At 30.1% G+C, this 27,400-nt stretch overlaps 4 protein-coding genes across 4 annotated transcripts in view; 3 read left to right on the top strand and 1 right to left on the bottom strand.

Annotated features, from left to right (window-relative positions):
* The first annotated feature begins 2,530 nt into the window (after positions 1-2,530).
* Nfs1 (Nfs1 cysteine desulfurase) lies at positions 2,531-4,476 on the top strand. The gene is made up of 6 exons (XM_065501105.1): positions 2,531-2,776; positions 2,877-2,968; positions 3,026-3,237; positions 3,299-3,507; positions 3,584-4,175; positions 4,246-4,476. Exons 1-6 carry the CDS (start codon positions 2,647-2,649, stop codon positions 4,397-4,399), a joined length of 1,389 nt encoding a protein of 462 aa, XP_065357177.1. The 5' UTR covers positions 2,531-2,646; the 3' UTR covers positions 4,400-4,476.
* An 8,069-nt stretch (positions 4,477-12,545) lies between these two features.
* Hacd1 (3-hydroxyacyl-CoA dehydratase 1) lies at positions 12,546-13,719 on the bottom strand. The gene has a single exon (XM_065501221.1). The coding sequence runs from the start codon at positions 13,608-13,610 to the stop codon at positions 12,873-12,875; it is 738 nt and encodes a 245-aa protein (XP_065357293.1). The 5' UTR covers positions 13,611-13,719; the 3' UTR covers positions 12,546-12,872.
* A 1,898-nt stretch (positions 13,720-15,617) lies between these two features.
* Positions 15,618-17,425, top strand: LOC135952010 (transcription factor Adf-1). Its single transcript, XM_065501783.1, has 4 exons — positions 15,618-15,977; positions 16,042-16,295; positions 16,358-16,499; positions 16,566-17,425. The coding sequence occupies exons 1-4, from the start codon at positions 15,691-15,693 to the stop codon at positions 17,254-17,256; spliced, it is 1,374 nt and encodes a 457-aa protein (XP_065357855.1). The 5' UTR covers positions 15,618-15,690; the 3' UTR covers positions 17,257-17,425.
* Positions 17,426-21,502: 4,077 nt separating this feature from the next.
* Positions 21,503-27,400, top strand: part of Arpc2 (Actin-related protein 2/3 complex, subunit 2) — a 32,065-nt gene continuing 26,167 nt past the window's right edge. The window contains exon 1 of the mRNA XM_065501340.1: positions 21,503-22,136. Coding sequence (XP_065357412.1) covers positions 22,063-22,136 — 74 coding nt within the window. The 5' untranslated portion in view covers positions 21,503-22,062. The remainder of the gene's footprint in view (positions 22,137-27,400) is intronic.

The following is a 27,400-nucleotide window of genomic DNA, read 5'->3' as shown; positions in this document are numbered from 1 at the left end:
GTTTAATAACAAAAAAAAAAATGGTTTAAAAAGCTAAAGAAAATAGGTATGAAATAAACATAAACAAAAAAATTGTATAATTGAAATAAAAAAAAACACGTCATTAAAGTTAAACTAAACTCAAAAACCAAAAGTACATATCTTTATGTTAAAACATATGGTGCCTTTTGGCTTTTATACATAATCTTAAATTATTTTTTATATAAATTTTCTTTTATATTTGTTGATTCCACCCCTTCATTTAAACAAAAAAATTAAACTTGCACTTGTTTCATTTTATTGTTTGTTATTGCTCTTGTTGTTACATATTTACTATTTGTTATTGTTGCCCGGTTTCGTGTTTTGTTTGTGCTTTTTAATATTATTATGTGGAGGGGTGCTCCCCAAAAAGAAAAATATATATTGCACACTACTTTTTTTATTCGTTTTCTTGATACACTTCTCAACAAATTTATTGAATTTTCCCTTAAAATTTGTCTCATTCTTTCTCAATTAATTTATATAATTTTTTATTTATACTTTTTAACTCACTTTTTTAGGAATTTTCTTTATAATTTATACTTTTTTTTCTTTATTCTGTATCAAAATTTACACTTGTATCTTTTTTTCTATTTAATTAAAATTAATTTTTGTTTTAAAGAACACGCGCGCGAACAACCACCCGCTTTGAAGTTCTTCTCGTTTCTGAAAAAATTATTTTAATTTTGAAGTTTCCACCTAATTTTCTTGTTGCCTTTGTTTTGCTAGTCCATTCGTTAAGAGAAACTATGTACAGGATGTTTCAAATATTTTAATAATTTAGTTTATAATGGATCAGGGCAGTTTGTGTCAATTATTAGTACAGATTTTGACCCGACATTTGATTCCTATTTTGACCCTTTTTATTATTAATTAAATTCTGTAAATAGAAAACTCACTAAAAAGTATTCATTATTATGGTATTGATAAAACAATAGCTGTATTCACAATGTAGAGTACATAGACCCGAATCAGCTGTTTTTAGCAACATGGCGGAGGCAAACAAAAAAAATTTACGAAAAATTAACAAAAGAAAATGTATAATAAACCACGGTAGATTTAAAAGAGGGACAAACATATAAATTTATCTTTCTATATCTCGTCTCACACACTCATCGATTTTTTACTACATTTTATTTTTTCTCTCGCTCTAAGATCTGCCTTAATGGTGGAATTGAAAAAATGGTAAACAAAAAATGTAAACAAAACCATACGGTTCGATATTACTATTTTGACAGCTGTCAATGGTTTCTTATCTGTGGTAGAGTACTTGGCCTGGTAATGCAGTAAAAGAGCACAATATCCAAAAATTAAAAACAAATTACATTAGAAATTTAAATGTTTGTCAATAAATAGCTTTTCTGCTTTTTTACTAGGCCAAGTACTCTACATTGTGAGCGGGAACTTAGGTTTCATTTTCACAAGCATTGTAAGACCCCTTTAATGACTCAGTATTTTGATGCATTGAACCAATTAAAGAATCAGTCGTCCCATTTGAAATGCCTTGTCGTTCCCTTATAACTTCATCTCATAAATCTACCTTCGTGGTATAATTTTGAGTCAGTATTTTGAGATCTAGAATTTCCAATAGCTTTTATGTGGGATTGAGATCTGACGATTGGGCAGGCCAATCCAAAACACATACCTCACTGGATTGTAATCAATCGATTAAATCTTAGAGGTGTGTGTGGGATCATTGTGGTGCTGGAATCTCCAAACTAAGGTTTTTGGAGAGGCGAAAGCAACTCTCTAAATTGGTAGATATTAGATATTTCCAGTTACGTAATTGGTATTGGGGGTCCAAATTGACCCCATTGAAATGAAATATTTACTGTTTTTTGAGTTTAATTTGTAGTATTTTTAATACTTTTGTATAACATTTTTTACATTTATTTTTACATATTATAATTAAGCTCTAATTTATATTAACATTGTCTAAACATAATTTTTAATTTTTTATTTATATAAAAGTTTTATTAATTAATTTTGTATATAACATAACTTTTTTCTTATATAAATAGGGAATCTCATGAACTATTGTAGTTTTTCGTGGTCTTGCTCCCAAATACATATTGAGTTTTTACAGTACCTATCTCTCGATTTTTTTTATAAATTTTGAAACTGCTGATTTGATTCAATCCAGCACTAAAATCGTTTATTATTTTCTTTTTAAGTTTTCGCAAATCTTGACTCTAACTCTTAAAAACACTTTTGTGCAAAAACAAAAAACAGTAAGAAATTATAAATGCTTCTTCTTGGTCTTCTTTCTTGCAGAAATTTAAAAGTTTCCATTGTTTTGCCTATGGTAATTTGGAAAAGTTAATGTTTTGAAAACCGAAATGAAAATTGCACCTTGGCAACACTTATTAAAATAATCTGACAAGACTTGTGTTCCATTCCACATTATTCCCATCAAATTAAAAACAATGATTACTGTTGTTTACTACACATTGACAGTCAGCTGTTCCATTTTTTTTAATTATCTTCAGTGATAAAGAGATTCTCGCGGCTAGTTGCAATTAAAAAAAGTAATTATTGTGAAATTATCTAAGAATATACATCAAGTAGCAAATTCGTTGAAATATATATAATCAAAAAACTGAATTCCTCAGACAGCTTTGGTATAAAATGTTAAGAATTTTTAGCACCTCCGCTAGAACGCTAAATGCGACAAAAACATCTATAAACAGGCAATGGGTGGCGAATATTAGTACAACAGTTGCCACAGGACAACAAGAAAAATTGTCATCATCGCAAGGTATGAATATGAAATAAATATTTTAAAAAATTATAAGATTTAACAATATCCTTTTATAACGAATTGAGGTTATGTAAACATACCATTTTTTTCATAATAGAATTTAGACAGAAGCGCGTCAAATTTAATATTAAGACGGATAATATAGAGGGCAGACCATTATATTTAGATGCTCAAGCCACAACGCCACTGGTACAGTATTAATAAATAATTTAGAGGTGAAGATTTTTAAATCTTAGTTTGTTGTAGGATCCCCGTGTTTTGGATGCCATGATGCCGTATATGACAAATTTATATGGTAATCCCCATTCTCGTACTCATGCCTATGGCTGGGAAACAGAACAAGCTGTAGAAATTGCCCGTGAACAGGTGGCAAATATTATTGGGGCCGAGCCCAAAGAAATTATATTCACTTCAGGTGCTACAGAATCCAATAATGTGGCTGTCAAGGGTGTAGCCAGGTGGGTAAAGGTTATGTGAAGTTGGTGGGCAAATTTTATTTAAAATTATTTTTTTGTCTAGATTTTATGGTTCGAAGAAAAAACATGTTATCACCACACAAACTGAACACAAATGTGTTTTGGATTCATGTCGTGCCTTGGAGAATGAAGGTTTTCGTGTAACTTATTTGCCTGTCAAGGCGAATGGTATAATTGATATGCAGGAATTGGATAAAGCAATGACTCCAGATACCTCGTTGGTTTCCATAATGACAGTTAATAATGAAATTGGTAAGAAATACTAATTTTCATCCAAAATAGCACATAAATCATAACATTTTGTCATGATTTTTTTTCATTTTCACAGGTGTTAAACAACCCATTGCTGACATTGGTGCTCTTTGTCGTTCGAAAAAGGTCTTCTTCCATACTGATGCGGCTCAGGCAGTTGGTAAAATTCCTTTGGACGTTAACACCATGAACATTGATTTAATGTCCATCTCGGGACATAAAATCTATGGCCCCAAAGGTGTTGGTGCTCTTTATGTTCGCAGACGTCCACGTGTACGTCTTGAACCCATTCAAAGTGGTGGTGGACAAGAAAGAGGTCTGCGTAGTGGCACAGTTCCAGCTCCTTTGGCTGTCGGTTTGGGAGCTGCTGCAGAATTGGCACAACGAGAAATGGAATATGATACGAAATGGATTGAATTTTTATCGAAACGTTTGTTGGATCGCCTAACGTCAGAATTGCCTCAGGTAATACGTAATGGTGATGCCGAACAAACATATAGTGGCTGTTTGAATCTTTCATTCGCCTATGTCGAGGGTGAATCCCTATTAATGGCTCTTAAAGATGTAGCCTTATCTTCGGGCTCAGCTTGTACATCCGCATCATTGGAGCCATCTTACGTTTTGAGAGCTATTGGTACCGACGAAGATTTGGCACACAGTTCGATTAGGTAGGTCTACAAAAAAACATGCAGACATTTGATTTCAAACATTATTATTATATGATTTTTACACTTTCAGATTTGGTATTGGTAGATTTACTACTATGGAAGAAGTCGATTATATAGCCGACAAATGCATAAAACATGTGGAACGTCTTCGTGAAATGTCACCTTTATGGGAAATGGTACAAGAAGGCATTGATATAAAGACCATACAATGGTCACAACATTAAATAGTGTAGCTTAAACTTTATAAACATATACTTATAACGACTGCTTGTATAAATCTATACATATATATGAAAAATTATTAATTTCTTTGTTTTTTTTTTAATTCTTTCTTCTTATCCCCATTAACACGAAGTCTGGTTAGGTGCTAACTAATAGTCATTATAACTATTAGCTAACACATAACCAGACTTCGTGTTACTGGGGGTTAGCCTTAGTGATTTTTTTAAGTAAAACCTTGTAGTTGTTTTTTTTATTTTTACCCTGTTATTTGTTCTGATTTTAGTTTATTAAATACTAGCATGCAACCCGCTACTTCGTTAGCGAAAAAATGTGGAAATAACAAAACAACTACGTAAATTATTTTAAAATGTTTATTATAGAAATTTTAATTATTGCGTAAAGTAAATACACCTTACAATTGTTTGTAGTCCATGATATTTTGAAGTATTAAAGCATCTCAAAACTGCTTGCGTAATTGAAAATTCATAATAATAATTGCAAATATTAATAGTAGATAGATAAAGATATACTAATTTAATAATGTGTGTGAAGTTAAATTTCGAAATTTATAACCCTAGACACAAACCAGTTGAGTTAACAGAGTTATGTTTAAAAGTTTACATGACACCGTTAAACATTGTAAATCAAGGAAAGTGTATTCAAAATGGAATAATAACCACACGGTTGAACCTAATGTACCACTAATGATTGAAACGGGAACTAATCTCCCGTTTTTTCCAAAAACTAAGTCAAATCATAAATGTCAAACATAGTTTTATACTTTTGCGGAATTTTTAAAATTTAATTATTATGGATGGACGAATCTAAATTCATGGAAAACGGGAGAAGATGGGCAGATGGAACTTGCTGGAATTTATAGCCAAGGTGTTTTTCTATCATAACCCATGGTCATAACCCTTAACAGTGCGAGTTTTGATAGAGAAATTAAAATTTTTCGGAAATTTAAATTTCTTGGGAGGATGATCTAAATTTCTTGGAAATGGGAGAAGATGGGCGGATGAATCTTGCTGGAATATTTAGGTAGGGTGTTGGTCTATCATGGTCCGTGGTCATAACCTTTAACAGTGCGAGTTCTGCTAGAGAAATTTAAATTTTTCGAAAATTTAAATTTTTTTGAGGATGATTCTAAATTCTTTTATAACGGGAGAAGATGGGCAGAAGGAACTTGCTTGAATTTATAGCCAAGGTGTTTTTCTATCATAACCCATGGTCATAACCCTTAACAGTGCAAGTTTTGGGAGGAAGAATTTAAATTTTTTGGAAATGGTAGAAGATGGGCGGATGAATCTTGCTGGAATATTTAGGTAGGGTGTTGGTTTATCATGGTCCGTGGCATAACCGTTAACAGTGCGAGTTCTGATAAAGAAATTTAAATTTTTCGAAAATTTAAATTTTGTTTGAGGATGAATCTAAATTTCTTGGAAATGGGAGAAGATGGTCTATCATGGTCCGTGGTCATAACCTTTAACAGTGCGAGTTCTGTTAGAGAAATTTAAATGTTTCGAAAATTTAAATTTTTTGGAGGATGAATCTAAAATCCTGTATAACGGGAGAAGATGGGAAAATTAAATTTTTCGAAAATTAAAATGTTTTTGGAGGATGAATCTAAATTTCTTGGAAATGGGAGAAGATAGGTGGAATGAACTTGCTGGAATTTATAGATAAACTGTCCCACTATGATAATCTGTGGTCATAATATTTAACAGAGCGAGTTTTGATAATAATTTTTTAATTTTGACCAAAATCAAAATTTAATATACTTGGGAGGCTGAATCCGAATTCTAGGAAAACGGGAAAAGATGGGCGGATGGAATTTATAGATAGGCTGTTAGTCTATCATCGTCCATGGTCATAACCTTTAACAGTGCGAGTTCAGAGAAATTAAATTTTTACGAAAATTTAATTTGGAGAATGAATCTAAATTTCTTGGAAATGGGAGAAGATTGGCAGATGAATCTTGTGGGATTCTGCATTTATTCTATAATTCAAAAATATATTTGAAAAAGCACAAAATATTTTTCTGATCTTCTTAGGAAAATTAATTTCAACTAACAGTCGTACATACACTCAGATGGACAAATAAGTGTTCACCAATTACCAATAAATATTCTTACTTTAATCATATATGTATATTTACAACTGTCTCAATTTACATCCATTGTTTAAGCCAAAATAAAAATTACAGCCAGAAGATAGATAATAAATAGTAGTAGTAATTGGTTTTTAAGTCTCATAGAAACTCACATTCTAACTTTTAGAATTTTCTATGTTTATGAAAATCAAAAATACTATTAAATAACTGTTAGTTCAAACGTCATTTCGGAAATGCTAAATCGCTTTTCAAGGTATCTCGTCTTCGATTCGTATGGTACCCAATTTGCCTTTTTTTTTGACAAATCCTGCTGCTTGCAAACGTTTTGCTTCTTGAGTATCTCCCTATGATATTGCAAGCTCATGTTGAGTTTGACAACAACATTCACGGATTAATGCCTCCAAATCTTGGTCTTCAAATTGTTTGGTTGTCCAGGGCCTTCCGTTTCAAAATCATCACTTCTGAACATGCACCATCTCTTGCACGTTGAAACCGATGGAACACGTTCACCATAAGCTTTGGTGATCTATGTGTACTTCTGCGGCACGTTTTTCAAATGAAAGAAGTAAAGCAAAACTTTCCACATATGACGCTTTGTTGGCACAAAATTCGACAAAAAAAACTTTGTTGTTTACACTTAATGTTCAATAACTAAGCGAGGATGAATGACAGATATATACCCTTTAGAGTGATATAAAAGTTATTAAAAATTAAAAAAGGGGTTCAAAAGATACGCCACCTATAGCAAATCCCACATTTTTAAGTCATAATTCATAGTTGAAATCAAATTTCAGTAAAAATATTTTTTTAAACACACTTTCAACATATTTGGGGTATTCAAACGGTCTGATTGTCCTAATATATTATGATAGTTTAAACAAATTGTTGTTGTGCTTCAAAAAAAGTATTATTTTATGACAAAACAATGAACATAGTTCAAAAAGTCTTATTAGTTTAGAACATTATTGTTTGAAACACAACAAAAATTGTTTAAACTATCATAATATATTAGGACATTATGACAATAAGGACATTATGGCAATATGACCTAATAGCATATCATTTTTTAAAATTTTAAAAATTGTGGTGTGAATGTATGTACATATACATTTTATTTACACGATAAAAACGTAATAAAACTTAATGAAGATTAATATATATATATGGAATATGAAATTAAAAAACTTACATTTCTAAGTAACGTAGAATTTTTTCTTTTAATTGAATTTATAAAATTTGAGCACTTATTATTACACAACTATTTTTTTTCAAATGAGTTGACGGTTATATGTAAATAGTGTTGTCTATTCATCGAAATAAAAATATTTAAATAAATGTTTGTGTAAACGATTTTATGTTTGTGTAAACGATAATGATTTACTCATAGATACACATAGTGCTTTACATTTTAATTTTTTTAGGGTCTAAATTTATAAAACGAAACGACAAACGTTAAAATAAAATTCTATGGAAATAAGTTTTAAACTTTTTTCCCAGTATTCTTCATACAAATTGCTTACGCTTCCAAACGTTTTGTTTTATAAAATGAGGACCTTAATTTACTGAAATTGTTATTAAATTTTGCGAGAACAAAATTCTTATTTTAGCGAATAGGAATAAACACGTGATTTATTTTTGAGAAATGCTTTAATGAATATATTTTTATGAATATTTTTTGTTTTGTTTCACATTTCAACAAAATAATTTGTTTTGTAGTTTTTTATCAAATAAAACTATAACATTTCAAATAGCATTAAACCAACTATATTTACAACACTGTTATTAATATTTTCCCTCATAAATTCCCATATACATTTCATATAACTGTATGTTGAATAAATTTTAAATTTATTGAATAAGGTGAAAATAATAATTTTTACAAAAAAGGTTAAGGTTTGTGTCTGTACTATTGGAATTTTCAACACCATTAGAATTCAACTAATGGTGAATAGGGTGAAAAACAATATATTTTAAAATAAAATTAGTATTCTAAACATGAAAATAAACATTCTGGTGTAGGCTAAGGGTTTAGACTACTGAACTGTAGCCGAACTACATCGGTTCGAATCTCAGTGGAGGCAAAACAATTTTATTGAAAAAAAAAATAAAACTACTTGAATAGAATAGTAGAAATGAATTTCAAAAAAGTACCAATATAAGTGTACTGAAATTTGGCCCTTTTTACCCATTTGTATTTGACTTCCGAATAGCATGTTGTGGATTCTTTTTTGTGTGGTTGGAAGAATATTTTATCTTTTTTTTATTTTTAAATTGAATAAATAATATCAAATCTCCGTTTTTATCCCGTTTTTTGTCCCCTTTTTGTCCCCCGTGAAGAAATAATTTTCAAAAAAGTACCTAGTAATACGTACTATTTGAAAATAATAGTTCATGGAATTGTTAGTGAGAAAATACATTTTGATAAAAAAGTACCAAAAAAGAAAACAATTTTGAGGCCTTAGGAATTCGAATTTCAAAAAAGTACCAAACAGATTTCTAGTTTTTATTGATCTGAGCCAGATACATTCAATATAATATTTCTATGTTTATTTATGTAGGAGATATACATGTTAACAGAGGGTTCTACGGGGACTATTTTTACCCCATATGGCCACTTGAATTTTGAATTTCAAAAAAGTACCAAACACCTGTCGGCTCTTTTTTTGATTACAGGCGGACGCATTTAAAATATTATTTCTAAGTTTATTTGTTTTGGAGATATAGAGGTACAGGTTTTACCCGTTTTTGCCCCATTTGTCCCCCTTAACGACCGAATTTCCAAAAATCCCTTCTTAGTGGATCTACATATTGTAAAAGGAACCCATTACCCGAATTTCAAGTTTCTAGCTTTAGCGGTTTGGGCTGTGCGATGATGAATGAATCAGTCAGTCAGTCAGTCAGTCACGTTACTCTTTTATATATATAGATTTTGACTATAATTATTGTGTTTTTGACTACCAAATTAAGTTTTCTTGAAAGAATTAAGGATATTTTAATAATTTTCCATATTTTGCAATTATAAAGAAATTATAGAATTTGAATTAATTTTATTTTACTTTTTTTTTTAGAAATAATTGGTATATTCCAATACTTTCTCAGATATACAGATTTTATCAGAAAAAGAAGAGATTATATTAATATTGTAAAGCAAACTTTGAGTGTTACTGAAACAGAACTTATTTGAAATTAGATGGAAATTTTAAAGAAAAACTACAAATATATAAATACCTAAGTAATTCATCAGTCAAAAAAATAGAACCAAGATAAAAATCGAATAAAATAAACAAACATTAACCGGGACAAAATTGAATTTAGTAACAATTATTATGGTTTGTAACGTTCTTAACACGTTATTATTAAAAGTAAAATAGTGCTGTCTTTTGTTTTCTAAAATTTTGCAATTTATGTACCGAACACGTATGCCAAATATATTTTTGTCATTCCCCAAAATACATTCTTAAATGTTTTTGGTTTCCTTTTACCCTCTTTCTAATTCTTGTCCATCTATTTTAACAAAATAATATCTCTTAGCTTGAAACCCAAATTTATATCAATTTATCATTCCTAAGGTTTTGATCATATAAGATTGAGTTATTTATTCCAAATATTCAATATATTCTTCGAATGTTATACATACATAATAGGAAAACACGATCAAACTTTAATTTTAAAATCTGTGTGTTTTATTCATTTTATTTTATATTTTGGTGGAAATTTGATTCAGAGGCCATTCTATAGAATTCTGATATATTGAATAGGAAAAATGAGAAAAGGGAAAAAACTCCCGGGGAATTTTTATTTATAATTGGGCTGAATATAATTTTTTTAATTATTTAACCAAAAAGTTGAAGAATGATAATGCGACTTTGGAAATTTTATTATCGTAATGGTCGGCGACTAACTACAACACTAGTCGTAACTTTTGACCACCATAGAGAACATAAAAACCTGGGGGCGAATATCGTGATCGAAAGAGCTATCGTATCGAAAAATAATTTCAAAAATACCATTATACTTGAAAAGTGAATTTTACTCATACAAGAAATAGAGATTAATTAATGATTTTATATCATATTTAATAGAAATAAAAATATTTCCTATGTTAATTGCTTTAAGCATAGAGAACATAGAGCGGAAACTCGAAAAAAACTCAACCAAAAAAATTACTCAAAAAAGTTACACATACGAGTGTTGTTTTTGTTTTAATATAGTTTTTTTTACTAATACATTCTCACCACTTAGGTTTTTGACAACTTAGTTATGTCTTTGACAGGAGAGTTTCCGCTCTATGTGTTTTCTCTATGGCTTTAAGGTTCTCTGGTGCTATTATGTGTATGACAATTTCTTTAATATTTGAAGTTAAAAAAGGTTTGTATTTCAATATTTTCTTTTTTACAATGTTGCCAGAATACCGTAATTATAAATTTACAACATTTTGTTATTATCATAATTCGAGAATACTGGTATAAAAAATAGGGCCTGATTTATAAACACGATTGGAAAATATAAGAGTAAGACCGAGACCGAACCTAATAATCGGCCTAATCCAAAACAAAGCGAAACTTCAATTGTAGTACATATTTTGCATTGATAGATATGTATTTCAGTCCATTGCATCGATGTATAAGGCTATAGTAATTTGGACCTACATTGGGTCAAAATCGGGAAAAATATTTTTTAACCAGAATTCATAAATTTTTTTTTCATTAATAAATTAATTTTTTTTTTTTTTTAAATTGGGAAAAAATTAAATAAAAAAAACATTTCGAAGAACTATTTTTTTAAATTTTGAAAAACAATTGAATTTTTATTTTTTAATTTTGTTTACCTAAAAATATTTAAAATTTTTATTTGGTGAAGAGTATATATGATTCGACACAGCCGAATATAGCTCTCTTACATGTTTAAACTCATATTGTAAAATTTGATAAGCGGTTAACAGTTAAATACAATTGAAATTGAGCAATTTTACACTATTCTTATATAAAATTCGAAACTGGATAAAAGACAAACAAACCAAAGAGAATTTATGAATTTTTTTTAGCAACTTCAAACTTTGTATGGCCATAAAGAACCGGTGTAACAAGTTTTAACAAATTTGGAACGGGTAAGGTCCGATGCCTTGTCGAATATTGTTGTTTCCTCCCTCTATCCTATAACTTCTAAACTAAGATTTTAATTAAGAAAGCTATCAACACCAAAATTATTCAAATACATGATATGTACATGCAATTGTTTTAAGAAACATACGAAAACTGTCGTAATTAAAAGAAATGAATAAAATACATACGGTTACCTTAATGTAGAAAGGCCCTAACCCGTTTATTTCGATAAATGGTCCGCTCATACATTGTCATATTTAGCCATAAAATCTCGACTTACAAAAAGACGAGTTTTGTATATTAATTTAAAATATTTATACGATTATTTGGGCGATTCATTCGGTCTCCTATTAGGTCGTATTGTCATAAAATATTTTTTTAGTTTAAATAAATTTTCGTTGGGTTTCAAACAAAAAAGTTATAAATAAATAAAAATTTAGTTGGGTTTTAAACTAAAAAGTTATAAACTAATAATACCTACTTTTTGAACTATGTTTATTGGTTTGTCATAAAATAGCACTTTTTTGTTTGTAGCACAACAAGAATTTGTTTAAACTAAAAAAAATATTTTACGACATTATGACAATACGACCTAATAGCAGACCGTTTGAATCCCCCAATTGTATTTACAATTTTCTTGCACACATTTTACAAACTCATCCATCCATCTACAAAATAAAACAGGTTTTTTTTGTCGTTTTTATAAAAAAGTGTTATTTATTTAAAAATTTTATATATTACATCCAGCCACAATTTGTAAACTTACAAACTAATATACATATCTATTACTAACGTCTGTAAACATTTCTTAAACAAACAAAAAATCAAAAAAGTTTCTATGCAAAACTCAAAAATTTTCCAATAAAAAATAATAAAAATCTATAATAATGGAATAGAAAATATTTACCTATAGAAACTAGGTAAACCTTACAATTTATAAAACACATACAAGAAATGCTTTATTTAGGTATACGTAGTAAACCTTTGATTTAACATTTCATCGCGCACAAAAAATGCATTGAATAACATTTAAATTATTAATGAATTTTAAATTTAATTAATGTATCCAAAGGTTGAAACGAAACAGCGAATAAAAAGGTGAAAAAAAAGAAAAAAGATTTGCTAACATTTTTTTTGTTCAAATTATGTATAGATGAATTATAGATTGCGAAATATATTAAAAAAATACATAAATTACAAATGGTTGTTATACAAATTTGGCGGAGAAACTTGACCCCAAAGCGTAGCTACTAGCTACACTTAATTAACTTTTTTTGATGATGGTTTGCTGCTGCTGCTACTGGCACCTCCCAAGATCTTGCGACGTTGAGCAAACATATGTAAATACATCTGGGGGAATAGAGGGATATACAGCAACATTACAATCCATAATAGCACATAATAGGAGAAGGTGGCATTGTAGATATTGGGCATTTCAATTGACCACAGGCTAGGATTGTTTTTGGCATAACTTTGAGCCCACCAGAAACACAACAATTCTCCGGTCACGCCAATGGGATACAAAGCAATGAATGTGGTGTAACGCAAAAATACCAAAAAGTGTGGTACAAATTTAACAATATTGAAGGCATAATAGCCATAGCGTATAATTTCCGTTACAGACCAGGCCAGCAAAGCAATAGGCAAACCAGGCGATACCTTACCCGTAGGAGTTGCCATTACTACACCAACTACCACCATCATGCGACTTAGAACCTGGAAGGTGGTGATCACCGGGTTTGATTTAACAAAACCACAGGCAGCATTAATGATTTCCACAAAGGCTGCATTCTGGAACACGATTACAGCGAAACGAGTATAGTCCCATAATGTTATGCTGGCTCTGAATTCTGGACCTTGTATCAGGTAGTAGTTAGCCAATTGATAGAGAATATAACACCAGCCTACTACTTGTATGGCATTGTACAGAAATAGGTATCCCTTAATGGCAAAACTTTGTTCCTTTGCTGGTGCTTTTGAGGTCTTTGGTGGTGCCATGTTTATTTCGTTAGTTTGCGTTTTTTCGTTCAACTTTCACCCCTCTAACAAACAACTAAGTGCTAGTAAATGGTTTAACAACTCCCGTATCACTGATAATACGAACACTTTCACTCACAAAAAGGTAAATTTACGTTTAGTGTTGGTCAGTGTAGTCAGTATCTTTTCACTGCTCATCCCCAGTTAACGTTTTTGTATACCCAAAATTCCATAACTAACATAAAAAGTTGTAGTGTAATTTTATCATTACAAAACATTTTAAGAGATATTTTCTCTTTAAAGTATTATTTTTTTTGCAGTGGACGTTTTATGGGATGGATTTATAACCAAATACGATTCTCATTGAATTTGGTATTATGATTGAGGTATTTAAAATCCGAAAAAATCCCTTATTTGGGAATAAATTTCTGAAACTGGCAACACTGACTGGGTCTTCAATTAATGCACAGAGTTGTATATTTAGAGTACTGCTTACTAGGGTTCTACTTTTCGACCTTTCGACTTTTTCCGTTTTTTAAAAAGTCGACTTTTCGAACTTTCGACTTTTTTCGTTTTTTAAAAAGTCGACTTTTCGAACTTTCGACTTTTGGTAATTTATAAAAGTCGACTTTTCGAACTTTCGACTCTTTAGTTAAATCGACTTTTTTAGACTATTTTCGACTTTTTAGACTATTATCGACTTTCCGACTATTTTCGACTTTTTTCAACTTTTTACCATTTCTTGTAAAAAATACATAGTTTCTACATTTATTGATGCGCCTTTTGTAATGTTTAGCAATAAAAATGAAATTTATCAAGGCGATAATAGTTAGAAGAATGTTGTGTAGAAAAAAGCTTTAATTTATAAACATTTATTTATTATTTATATTATCATATACTACAAGTGTACCAAATTGCAATAGTTTTAGTATAATGTTGCAATTAAATTTTTTAACAATCTAAAAAGTCGACTTTTATCGACTATTCGACTTTTTTCAACTTTTGATTGTTCGACTTTTTTCCGACCAAAAAGTCGATTTCGACTTTTCGACTTTTTCAGCAAAAAGTCGATTGTTCGAACAATCGACTTATAGAACCCTACTGCTTACTAACTAGCTTACAGTGTTGTCAGATTCGGGGATTTATTCGAAATTGGGAATTCTCGATATAGAAAATAAACATTCGGCTTTTTGGATCTGTTGAGGATGTTTTGGAAAATTTCACCATTTTATATATATATATTTTTCTAATTTAGACTGAAGTATCACGAGACAGATATTTCTCTCTTTCTGTCAGAACTGAGATTTACTTATACACACAATAAATTATGTAACAAAATAATTACATATTTCTCTTTCCATTATTTTGGCTTTTTGAAACGTCAATAATGTCTCCCCTCTAACTTTGTGATTCAGAGAAAGAACTTGTGCTGGGGGAAAAAGAAAATTTATTATTACTTCAATGTGTCGGATATAGTCCTGGACCGGTTGCTATTTGAAATCGGCTCATTAATGACCAATATATATATATATGCAAACTAAACCGATTTTTAGACCTATATTTCTTTGTTTTACAAAAATTTTATTTTCCCAAAAAAAAAAAATTGTACATCGAAACAAATTTTTGATATTTTGTTTTTGCTTTCCATAATGTGCCGGGATTTAGAAAATAAGGCCCTTCATTTTTTTTCTCAAAATAAAATTCTCTACACTTTAAAAAATATATTTGGCAATCTTGATTAAATAGATTTGTGACTTTTTTTCTTGTTTTACATTAGTTTTTAAATTATGCCACATTTTTGAATTCAGCAAAGAATCACTTGTTTCGATATTGGGACAGTGAATCGTTTTATGCGAATTCCGTTCATGAGGTCTAAATTTATCCAAGGTTTTTGAAAAACAAGCATTAAACGCAAACATGGCATTACTATATTTTCCCCAAGTATTTTATTCAAAGATGTGGCAACTTTAATATCTTAATATATTTAGGAAGTGTTTGTAAATTGCATTTTGCTTTATTATTGTTTGTTGTTGAATTTTTATGTTCATCTAAATGGAAAAATTTTTATTTGATTTGTGCAAAAAAATAAAATAATTAAACAATGAATAAAGAAACAGATTTGGAATTTATCAAGCTTGTACAAAGCTATCCTATTCTATATGACAGAGAACAATCACGCGGCCAAAAGAATTCCAATATGAAAAATGAAGCCTGGCAGGAGATAGCACAAATTATAAAGAAATCTGAAATTGCGTGTATAACCCGCTGGAAATCTATAAGAGACAGATTTGGCAAGGAATACCGACGACAACAAGAAAATTCACAAGACACCACAAATTGGGAATTATTTCCGCATTTGCTGTTTCTAAAGGATCACTATAAACAAGGGTGAGTAAAGTCTGATGCTAGTACACTTCAATATAATAAGTTACTTATTTGCATACATTTTAAGATCTGCCCGTAATGATGCTATAGAATCAATTAAGTATGCCCCTCGTGTACGCAAAACGAAACCAAAAAGAGAATATGCTAATAATGATGTGGAAGAGGAAATAAAGCCGGAGGAATTGGCTTTAAATCAAAATATAATTGCCTTGGTTAAACAGCATGATGTGCTGTATGATAGCAAAAGAGTTAGGGATTCAAAGAATTTGGCAGCTAAAAACGAAGCCTGGACGACAATTGCAAACACTTTGGATGTTACAGGTAATTTTATAACATTCAACTCATTACAATAAACAAATTATATGTTTCAAAATGAATTGCAGAGCAAGTTTGTTACACGAAGTGGAAAAAGTTAAGAGATCGCTTTTCAAGAGAATATCGCCAGCTACAACTGCATCCGGAGAGACCAATAACATGGATATATTTTAACGATTTAAAATTTTTACAAAATCACTATAGAAGAGGGTTAGATTATTATAAATTATTTATTGAAATGTTATAAATTCTAAACAAGTATATACTTTTTTACAGAATTCCCCTACCCGTGGACGAAATAAGATCTAAAACGAAATTATCTCCAGTTTATAATGAAAATCCCTGGGGCGATGATTTAAACAAATCATTTGGTTATTCCGACAGTGCTGATCAACAAAATGATGATCAGGATAGCAGTGATCATCTGATTGCAGAGGAGACAACAGTTATGAATGATCTGGACGAACTCCTATATATAGCCCCTAAGAAACAGTGTCTCTCTGACACTCGCAATGATTCCCCAATACAAGTATCGTATCATGTCTCACACGATATGACCACAACTAATCCCGTCACTTCAACATCTTATACCAACACAACAACGAACGCATCTATATATCCCACAAGCTTTAGTGAAACATCAGCCGTGAATTCAAGTCCTTCAGAGGCCGAACAAAAACTACAAAATGTTATATCCAATATGGAGTGTGTTTTGCAACAGTCGCAGGATTGTCTCAAAGCTGTACAGCAGCAAAAAGAAACATTTAAACAGGAAATATTACAAAAAAGTAATAGTATTAATCTGCAGACGGAAATGTTGCAAAAGGTTAATGTTTTATTAGATGGCCTGCAACCAGAGCAACGCAACAAGGCCGAACGTAAAATACTGCAATTTTTATGTGAATGTCAGATTAAAATATTAAATAATGAGGAAATTAATGACGTAAAACCTGTAAATATATATTAGTGTTTAGTGTTTTTTGTTTTATTAAAATTAAACAATAAAGTTATAGATTAATATATGTTTTAATAGCATTATTGAAGACTTTAAAATCCTATAGCTTTTAAACGAAGAGAATGTAGGCAAAAACCTTTTTTATGTTTTTAATAAAGTCATTAAAATTATCAAAATATAAGATGAGCTTAATTTGTAACATTAACATAAAACATATCTATGGTTTTGTCTCGAGAAAGCCAATGTTTTGCTCCAAGGTTAGCAAAAGTGTAATGATTTCTTGCAAGCTTTAATTTTCTGACATTAGGGTGGTAGGAACAGAGATCAATGCCCTTAGAGCATAACATTAGTCTTCTCGAGACAAAAACACTGATATATCATACATTAAGATCCGACTGTAAATGCCAAAGATATAAAAATTTAAAAAGGCGACTTTCAAAAATACTATTATAGTATAATAATATTATAATATATAGTATAATAATATTAATATAATATTATAATAGGTGGCGTATGGCGCAGTTTTTGCTTGTAAGTGGTACGCTCTAATGTACATACTAGGGTATTCATTCGACTAATGATCGTTCGATTAATCGAATAATTTCTTACGAATAATTATTCGAACAATTTAAAAATGGCCTTTTTCGAATAACGAATAATTCGAACAATTTTATGTAGAATAATCGAATAAAACGAATAAATGTTCATATACATATATTTAAATTTATTAAATTTCTTAAAATTTTTATATACTCACAAAAATTTTATTGTTTCTGAAATTCGACAAATAACTAAAGACAAAGGGACTTTCGATCACTGTAGATGAGTGTTCCGATAGCTCCTTTTATAAATATATTAATATTACTGCAAGAAGTTACAATTCTAAAAACAAATATTTAAAAATTTTTAACTTAGGATTACTTAAATTCAGGATCATGTCCAACTAGCACAAAATTTTTAAAGCGTAGCTCCAAAACGAAACTATAGGGTTTGCTTGTCAATTGTTTTGTAGATTGTTCGGGAGTTAATCTGATCAGAATATTATTGATGAACATTTAATGATGGACTTTGTTTTCGAATGTTTTTCAACATTATCAATACTTGAACTTAACGTTATTTTTTGCTTTTCTTTAACAATAAAATATTAAAAAACCGACATCAAAACTTCATTCTTTACTTTTTTAAAAAAAATTTAAATTATTCGAATAAAATAAAGTTTAAATCTCTTATTCGAATTATTCGAACAAGAGAAAAATCGAATAATTCGAATACCCTAGTACATACTTCAAAAAGAAAAACGACCCATCGTCGTCGCATCGTTATCAGAAAATTATAACAAATGTCTTTAAATATTGTAATAAATATTAATAATATAAAGTAGTATTTTTAAAATTTAAACAATTTTTTCTTTGAGAATTTGGAATAAATTGTATCCTAAAACAAACTTTTAAAAACGTTAGATAATTCTACCTCGGCATTACTCAATCAACGTCTCCATGCATTATCTGGCCTCGAGCTCGTTCTGGGTAAAATTAATAGATTAACGTTAAGTTTAAACAGAAATGTCATAAACGTTTATAAATATTGTTCACGCGTTTTTATCTTAGGCGTTTTTTTAAAATAACAAGTAAGAGTACTATATTCGGCCGTGCCGAATCTTAAATACCCTCCACCTAAATATGATGGTATAAAAACTGAAATAATATAACAAACTGAAATAATATAGTAAACTAGTCTTACGCAGAAGATATTTTATTTCAAATGTACAAAAAATAGTATCTAATTCAGCAATTTGTAACTGAAATTCCTATTAGAACGTATGAAATTTGATAATTTATATACTTAATAATCAGTTAATACGTTTGGATCACCATTTTTCCCTTTTAACATCAAGTGAAGAAACAGAGTATAAAAAAGGGTATACAAATATATTTAGACAAATTTCAAAATATTTGGTTGTGGGACTTATATGGGAGCTATGACCTATTATGATTTGATTGTCATAAAATATTTTAACGTGATTTTTATGGACTTATATGGGTGCTGTGGCCAATTATGTACCGATATTCACAAAATTCAGTATTATGATTTTTGAATACAAATTACTGATCTGTGTACTATTTTGGTTCAATATATGAAGCTATGACCTATTATAGTCCTAAGTATTTGAGGGCTATTTTTGTAGAATTTCATATAAACAACGCTATTAACAAAAGTGGACCTTATATGGGAGCTATGCCGAATTATGGACCAATATTTAAAAAATCTTGTAGCTCGATTCTTGGATACAAATTACTGATCGGTGTAAAGTTTTGGTTCAGTACAGATTTTTTTGGATATTTGTTCAGGTTAATGTGTTTTCCTGAAGTAGTTCTTATATGGAGGCTATGACCAATAATGGGCCTACCATAATAAAATTTGGTACATCGATTTTTGTATATATTGAATAAATTTGTTTCGAATTTCAACCTGATAACTATATTTGTAACAAATTTATGAGGATTTTAGTGATTTTCGAGCTATGGCTAAATATGGATCGATATTCAAAAAATTCAGAAGTATGATTACTGGATACAAATTACTGACCTGTGCGTTATTTCATTTTGATATCGATATGTTTTAAATATTTTTTAAGGTTAATATCTTTTTCGGAAATGGGCCTTATAGGGGAGCTATGACCAATAATCGGCCAATCTGAATACAATTTAGTACAGTGATTTCTATGTATATGAGTATTATTTTTGTCGAATTTTAGCATGATAAAGATATTTATAAGAGATTTATGAGTACTTAACTGATTTTCGGAAGTGGACCTTATATGGGAGCTATGGTCAAATATGGACCGATATTCACAAAATCCTGTAGTATGATTTCTAAGTATAAATTATGGATCTATGTAAAATTTTGTTTTGATATTGATATTTTTTAGATATTTATGTAGATTATTGTGTTTTTCGGAAGGTGTCCTGCTATGGGAGCTATAACCAAATATCGGCCGATCTTCATAGAATTAGGTACAGCGATTTTGGTATATATGGGGACTATTTATGACGAATTTCAACATTTATGCTTATTTAAGTGATTTTCGGAAATGAACTTTATATGGGGGCTACGGTCAAATATGGGCCGATCCACAAAAAATTTGGGGTTGTAATTTTTTAAGCACGAAACTTATTTCTCCTGAATTTTGTGTGGATACTGCAATTTTGTAGGCATTTACAGACCTAATAACCATATTTCGGGAAGAAATTTGTATGGGGGCTAGGAGAAATCATGGACCGATTCTTATAATTTTCGCCAGAGTTAGTCCCTTTAACATAAAAGTAACGTGTGTGCAGTTTTATGGTATTATCTGCAATATATTTGCACAAATAAGGAAAACTATGTTAAAATTATCAAGTTTTTTTTTAGGTTGTCTCACATTTTGGTTCATAACTCTGGTTCCACTGAACCGATTTTGCTGATTTTCCATACCAAACTGCTTAGGAGAACAATAAACATTTTTTTTGCAAGTCTACCAATTTTGTTTGCCTATTTTGGACGTGAGCGTGTTTTACACAGACAGACGGACAGACGGACATGGCTCAATCGACTTAGAATTTCATAAGGATCAATAATATATATACTTTGTTGGGTCTCAGATGAATATTTCTCAATGCTACACACGGAATGACAAACTTATATATACCCTCATTCACCACTTATGGTTGTCGAATTGTAGAGATTTTTGCAATGACAATTCAAAACTATATATTTTCCAATTATTGAATTAAAAAATATTATAAAATTTGTTTAACGACTTTAAATGCAGAAACATGACGTTTCCAATAAATTTTGTTGGTTACTATTTTGGCATTTTGGAATTTTATTTTAACAAACTGTTAGAAATATTTTGAGGTTGTGGCAACACTTCCACTTCACTTACACAGAGTTGTATTTTGTATTTGTTTTTGAGAATTTCCACGACTGGAAACGATTGGAACGGCAGCGCTGCAACATCCTGCTTGTCAGTCAGACCTTTCAAACACCCCATCTAATTTACATGGTGTGTTTGTCAATCATGGTGAAGCAGGGAAAAGTCAAACTGTCAGTCAGGTAAGGTTTACGTGTGTTCGTGTGAGGTGACAGTTTGAAGAGGTTTTCTGTCGCAGAATTTGTTTTTTGTGGAAATCAAACACATTATTTTGGAATGTTTCAATGGAATTTCGAATTTCTTCGACACAATTTAGTTGTTACAAGTAAGTCGAAGAGGGAAGATGTTGTTATTGTTGGTGGAAGAAAAGTGGAATTAGAAAAAAACTAAAAATATCAATCTAATAATTTGCGAAGATATAATAAAGAAGAAATCAAGATATTTGTTATATTTTGATATTTTTTCCCTATATGAGGTGGAATAATCATCACAAGACGTCAAGAAATTATTGGAATTATTAAAATAAAAATAACCTCTAAAATAAACTAGAGGTGTTGGTGTGTGCAATTGTAGTGTTGATTCATTAATTGGAAATAATAATTTTGTGACAACAACATCTACCAAGTAAAGAGTGACTAAAAGAGGTCGGTGCTGCTGAAAACTTCAAGGAGGGCCCCATAAAAAGAAGGAGCCACAACCACATGTTTTGTTATAATTTTTAAAAAGAGATTTCTATTTAATTTCTTCTCAAACGCCGGCACTTTCATCATAATTGCCCACAAGTTGCATTCCATAAATAGAACTGGAACATTTTATACGTTTCCAAGACTCAATTTAATTTCATACATTTGAAGAAACATAATTTTTACCTGCTTTGGGGGCTACAAATCAAAATATAAATTACAATGATTTTGTTGGAAATCAATAATCGTATAGTCGAGGAGACTCTACTGGTTAAATTCCGTAATGCTATAGCCGGGTGAGTAATCATTTTGATAACAAAACGCAAGTAAACCCAGTGTTTATCATATTTTTTCATTCTATTATTTTTAATTATTTTATGTTTTTTTAATTCTTTTTTAATATATATTCGGGTGTAGTTGAATTTATTTTTGTTGTACTCAGAGTATGTGTGTGTGTATATAAATGAATATGTTTGTTCTTCCTTTTTTCGCTTATTTTGACATTCGTTATGGATTTGTGGTCATAATTATTTGATGTTTTGTTTTGTACAAATTAACACTTTGTTATAAATAATAACCAGTTTAAATAGACAACAATACAAAATGTTTGTCACAAGTATAAATATGTTAAATTGTAAAAAAAATATTGTATAAACTAGCTGACCCGGTGCGCTTCGCCACCCCAATTAGAAGAGTGAAATAAATAGTACTATTAAGTCTCCCTTTGTGAATCTGATTGTAAATGTCTAATTTCATATTTCTGGGTCCATTATTCACCTTTGTGAATTCAAATTCATTCAGAATCATGTGTGCCTAATTTTAAATTTGTAGGTTTATTATTATAAAATAGTACCAATGCAAAAAGTACCAATGCAAAAAGTACCATTGCAAAAAACAAATAGTACCATTGATTATCACTTTTGAATTCGCACTCACTAAACCATAACCCGTCAAGTTTGAATTTTAAATTTGTATAGCCTTTCTTATATTATCAACTAATTTTGTTTCTATAACAATTAATATTTAAAAATTATCACAAAACCGAAAAAAAACGAAACAGCGGTTTTGAAATTCTTCGGTTTTTTGGAAACTCTAGGTCCGTTATTATAGTAAATTAAAAAAGGTACCTATGAGAACAAAGAAAAAGTACCAAGAAGTATGGCCTTGAATTTTCACTCACTTGTAGTGTTTATAAAAAACCGACTTTTTCAAAAACCGGTTTGTCGGTTAACCGAAAATTGGCCTTTTTTAGAAAACCGGGTTTTCGGTTAACCGACATCGAAAAAACCGGTTAACCGACATATATGTGTAAAAAACATAAAATGTCCAATAAAGTACAGCTGTGTTCAAAATAATAGGAGCAATAGTTGCCCATAACTTAATAAGGTTATTTTGTTAGTCTGTCAACATTGAAACCATGTAAAAAAGCTAGCGGTTGTTACAATGGAATGTAAAAAACCAAAATGAAAATAAATTATTGTGATAACTTCTATTCCTGTGATTTTTTATAGTGATTTCATTATTTATCCATGAAGTGCATGAATCAAAAAAATAGGAGCAATTGTGATTTACAATAAATTAAAATGATTAAGTGAATATATCGTGTGTGAAATAATAAGTAAATATGAAAATCATATGCGAAAATATTGTAACATTATGTTTTTATATAAAATATTGTTATATTTTAAAACACTGGGACGTGGAAAGTACAGAAGCGAAGAAAAGCGTGAAATTATTAGAATTCTTCGAAATCAAGGGAAAAAATACATTAAAATTAAAGAAATACTATCGTGCTCTGATCAGAAGATTGCAATTGCCTTGTCATACGAAAAAAAGCCGAGACTCACGTTCGGAAGCTGAAAACATCGAGTCAAGGTGATCGCCGTATAGTACGCTTTAGTAAAGGCGACCCTTCCGCGTCAGCAAATAAAATTCAAAATTAACTTAAACTTCCTTTAAGTGTTGTTACTATTCGTAGGCGATTGCTGGAGAACAAACTATTCGATAGAAGTCCGCGAAAAGTGCCCTTACTAACTAAGAAAAAAATCAGCGGCAAGATTTAAAAATCCCCACGAACACATCAATTGGCCTAAGGAAAAATGAAGAAATATTTTGTGGACTGACGAAAGCAAAATTGTATTATTTGGTGGAACTGGATCTAGGCAGTACGTTCGACGTCCCCCGAACACAGAAAATGAAGTCCAGTACACAAGAAAGGCAGTAAAACACGGTGGCGCGAAAGCATAGATATGGGGATGCTTTTCATGCAACGGTGTTGGTACAATACACGAAATAAAAGGCACAATGGACCCAAAGATGTACGTGGAAATATTATGCTGCCATATGCAGTGTGGAATATGCCACTAAAATGTGTCTTCCAACAAGACAACGACCAGAAACACACGAGCAAATTGGTAAAGGAAGGTTTTGGGTCAACATCGTCTAGGTTATCTCATGTCCTGTTCAGTCCCCAGACTTGAATCCCATAGAACATCTATGGAGGGATGTTAAGAAATATGTTGCGGAACAAAAACCGTCAAATGCAGCTGAATTGTGGTCTGTAGTGAAAGATGGGTGGAATCAAATTCCCCTAAAGCGATGTCAGGATTTAATTGACTCTATGCCTCGCAGATGTGCTGCAGTAATAAAAAATAAAGGATATTCTACCAAATACTGATTGCTTTTAAAGTATCTGATAATATTCATAAGCTTTTTTAACTTTTTTAATAGTAAATATTAATCAATACTGAAATGCTCCTATTATTTTGAACATCAATTTTTAAGATATTGTTTTTTAACTTCCCGTTACTTTCTTCTCAAAAGCTTTATTTAATTAATGAATTATTTAAATAATTTAGGATTAAATCGACATTACATTACACAAAAACAAATGGAATAAATCTTGTTGTTTTTAGTTAAAAATTAATCTCTTGTTTTTTAATAGGTTCACTCCTATTTTTATGAACACAACTGTATATACAGCTTTAAAAGTTGTAGTTTTTAGTAGTCAGGAATGGTTAATATTAAATAACTATAAATATACAAAAGAGCTAAGTCCATTTTATTTAGTAAAAATGTCAAAATTATTATCTCAGTCAAATGGAATTGAGTATAAATATGTTACTAAATATATAATACTTGTTTTAATTATTGGTTTATTCATCAAATTTCAACCAAAAAATGTAAATTAATTTTTTATTTAAATATTTGATAATTCTAAAATTTATTATCACCTCGACTTTCTGATATGAAACAGAAAATGTTACAAGTCCCAAAAAGGATCTATAAGATGCAAACGCACTTCTTCTTAGCTGTGATTATTTATGATTATAAATCATACCAAATATTTATTAAACTCCATTATCAGATTTCAAAAATATTTCAAATCATGGATTTTAGAACGTTTTTTGTCTCTCCTGAAATATTTCTGAAAAGGACTTTGTACATTAATCTAACGAAATGAAAAATAAAATATAATTTTAAGAACAAAACACTCTAATGAAGTCAAATTTATTGAAAGAATGTATGTGTTAATGTACAATTAATAACAAAATATTGTACTTTAATTGAAAACAACTTTGTATTATAAAATCATAGAAACATTATTGTAAACTGTTTGTTGAATGAAAAAATATTGAAATATAATTTTTCATTACCTCAAATAAATTGAATACAATTAAACGATTTTTATAAAACCACTGCGTGTTTTATTTAATAACTTACATTTACAATAGGTTATGGGCCTGCGTTTACGTGGTTATTATTTTTATCGTGGTAATTAATTCGTATTGTTTTTTTAAAAAAAAAAAATAAATAAAAATAAAAAATCGGTCGTAAAATGAGTGGTCAGAATATGCAATTTCCTAAACTTTCAAACTCGAACTACCATATTTGGAAATTTAATATGGAATTGTTATTGTTGGAAAGGGAACTATGGGACATCATCAGTGCAGCCACTCCGGATTCTCCAGATGAAAAATGGTTTTTACGTGATGGGAAGGCAAGAGCTACAATTGGTTTGGCAATTGAAGAATCTCAAAAGGTTCATATCAAGAAATTGAAAACTGCCAAAGATTATTGGAATGCCTTAAAACAACATCATGAAAAATCAAATCTTACCAATAAAGTAAGTCTTCTTCGTCAACTATCTATGAAGAAAATGAACGGTGGTCAATCAATGGAAGAACACATCACTGAATTTTTAAATATAGTGGATCGATTAAATGATTTGGGTGAGGTAATGGAAGAACATAAAATTGTTGCCTTTTTACTTGGAAGTTTACCAGAAGAATATAATACTTTGATTTCATCGCTGGAAATGCGTCCTGAAGAAGATTTAACGATTGATCTTGTAAAAGAAAAATTACTTCAAGAATTTAAACGTAAAAATGGTAATGAACAACAAGTTGAAGTCGCTTTTAAAACTCAGAAGAAGTTTATTCCCAAATGTTATTCTTGTGGTAAGCCTGGCCATATTAAAAAGAATTGTCCTAAAAAGAAATCAAGTGATAATCGTGCAAAAATTGCAACCAAGAATGAAAATCGAAAAGTTTGTTTTGGTGTTACATCAACAAAAATCAATGAAGATTGGTATATTGATTCTGCAGCAACATGCCATATGTGTTCTGATGAAAAGTTTTTCATAAAATTGGATAAGCAACAAACCGATATTATTTATTTGGCTGATGGTACAGAATTGAAAGCAAGTGGAACTGGAGAATGTCAATTTATCTGTAAAAATAAGAACTTTATTATACGAGATGTTTTATATGTTCCTAAATTGGATGGAAGCTTGTTATCCGTAAGAAAATTGGCAATGGAAGGTTTCCGGGTGTCTTTTGATGTAAATTATTGTACCATTTCTATGAAAGGGCAAGTACATGCAACGGCAGCTATGAAGAACAATTTATATGTGCTTAATCAAAATCATAATGCAAATAAAGTGTCTGTAAGCAAAGCAGAATGTGTTCATGTCTGGCATCGTCGCTTGGGTCATAGAAATATTCAAGCAATCCAGTCAAGCGTTGATAAGGGAATTCTACTTGGGGTAAATATTGGAAAATGTAATTGTGATTTCAAATGTGACATATGTTTAAAATCCAAGTTAACAAGAAAACCATTTCCAAAAGTTTCAACGTCAAGAGCAGATAGTATTTTAGAATTGGTGCATGCAGACTTATGTGGACCAATACAAAATGCAACTCCTAGTGGTAATCTATATTTCCTAACAATTATCGACGATTTTAGCAGGTATTGTTACGTCTTCTTTTTAAAAACAAAAGATATGGCTTTTGATAAAATAAAAGAGTTTATTGAATTAACTGAAAATCAATTCGAAAAGCGATTGAAAGTTATTAGAACTGACCGTGGTGGTGAATTTTGTAATAAGAAGATGAATACGTACTTAAAAAGCAAAGGAATTACTCGCCAACTTACTGCTCCTTATACGCCTGAACAGAATGGGGTCGCAGAAAGGAAAAACCGAAGTTTAATGGAAATGGCAAGGTGCATGTTAAGTGATGCTAAAATTGATAAAAAGTACTGGGCAGAAGCCGTAAAT

The sequence above is a fragment of the Calliphora vicina genome, chromosome 2 (assembly GCF_958450345.1).
Source record: "Calliphora vicina chromosome 2, idCalVici1.1, whole genome shotgun sequence".
Taxonomy (NCBI): Eukaryota; Metazoa; Arthropoda; class Insecta; order Diptera; family Calliphoridae; genus Calliphora; species Calliphora vicina.
The sequence above is the reverse complement of the archived record's forward strand: the minus strand, read 5'-3'. Positions and strand labels throughout refer to the sequence as shown.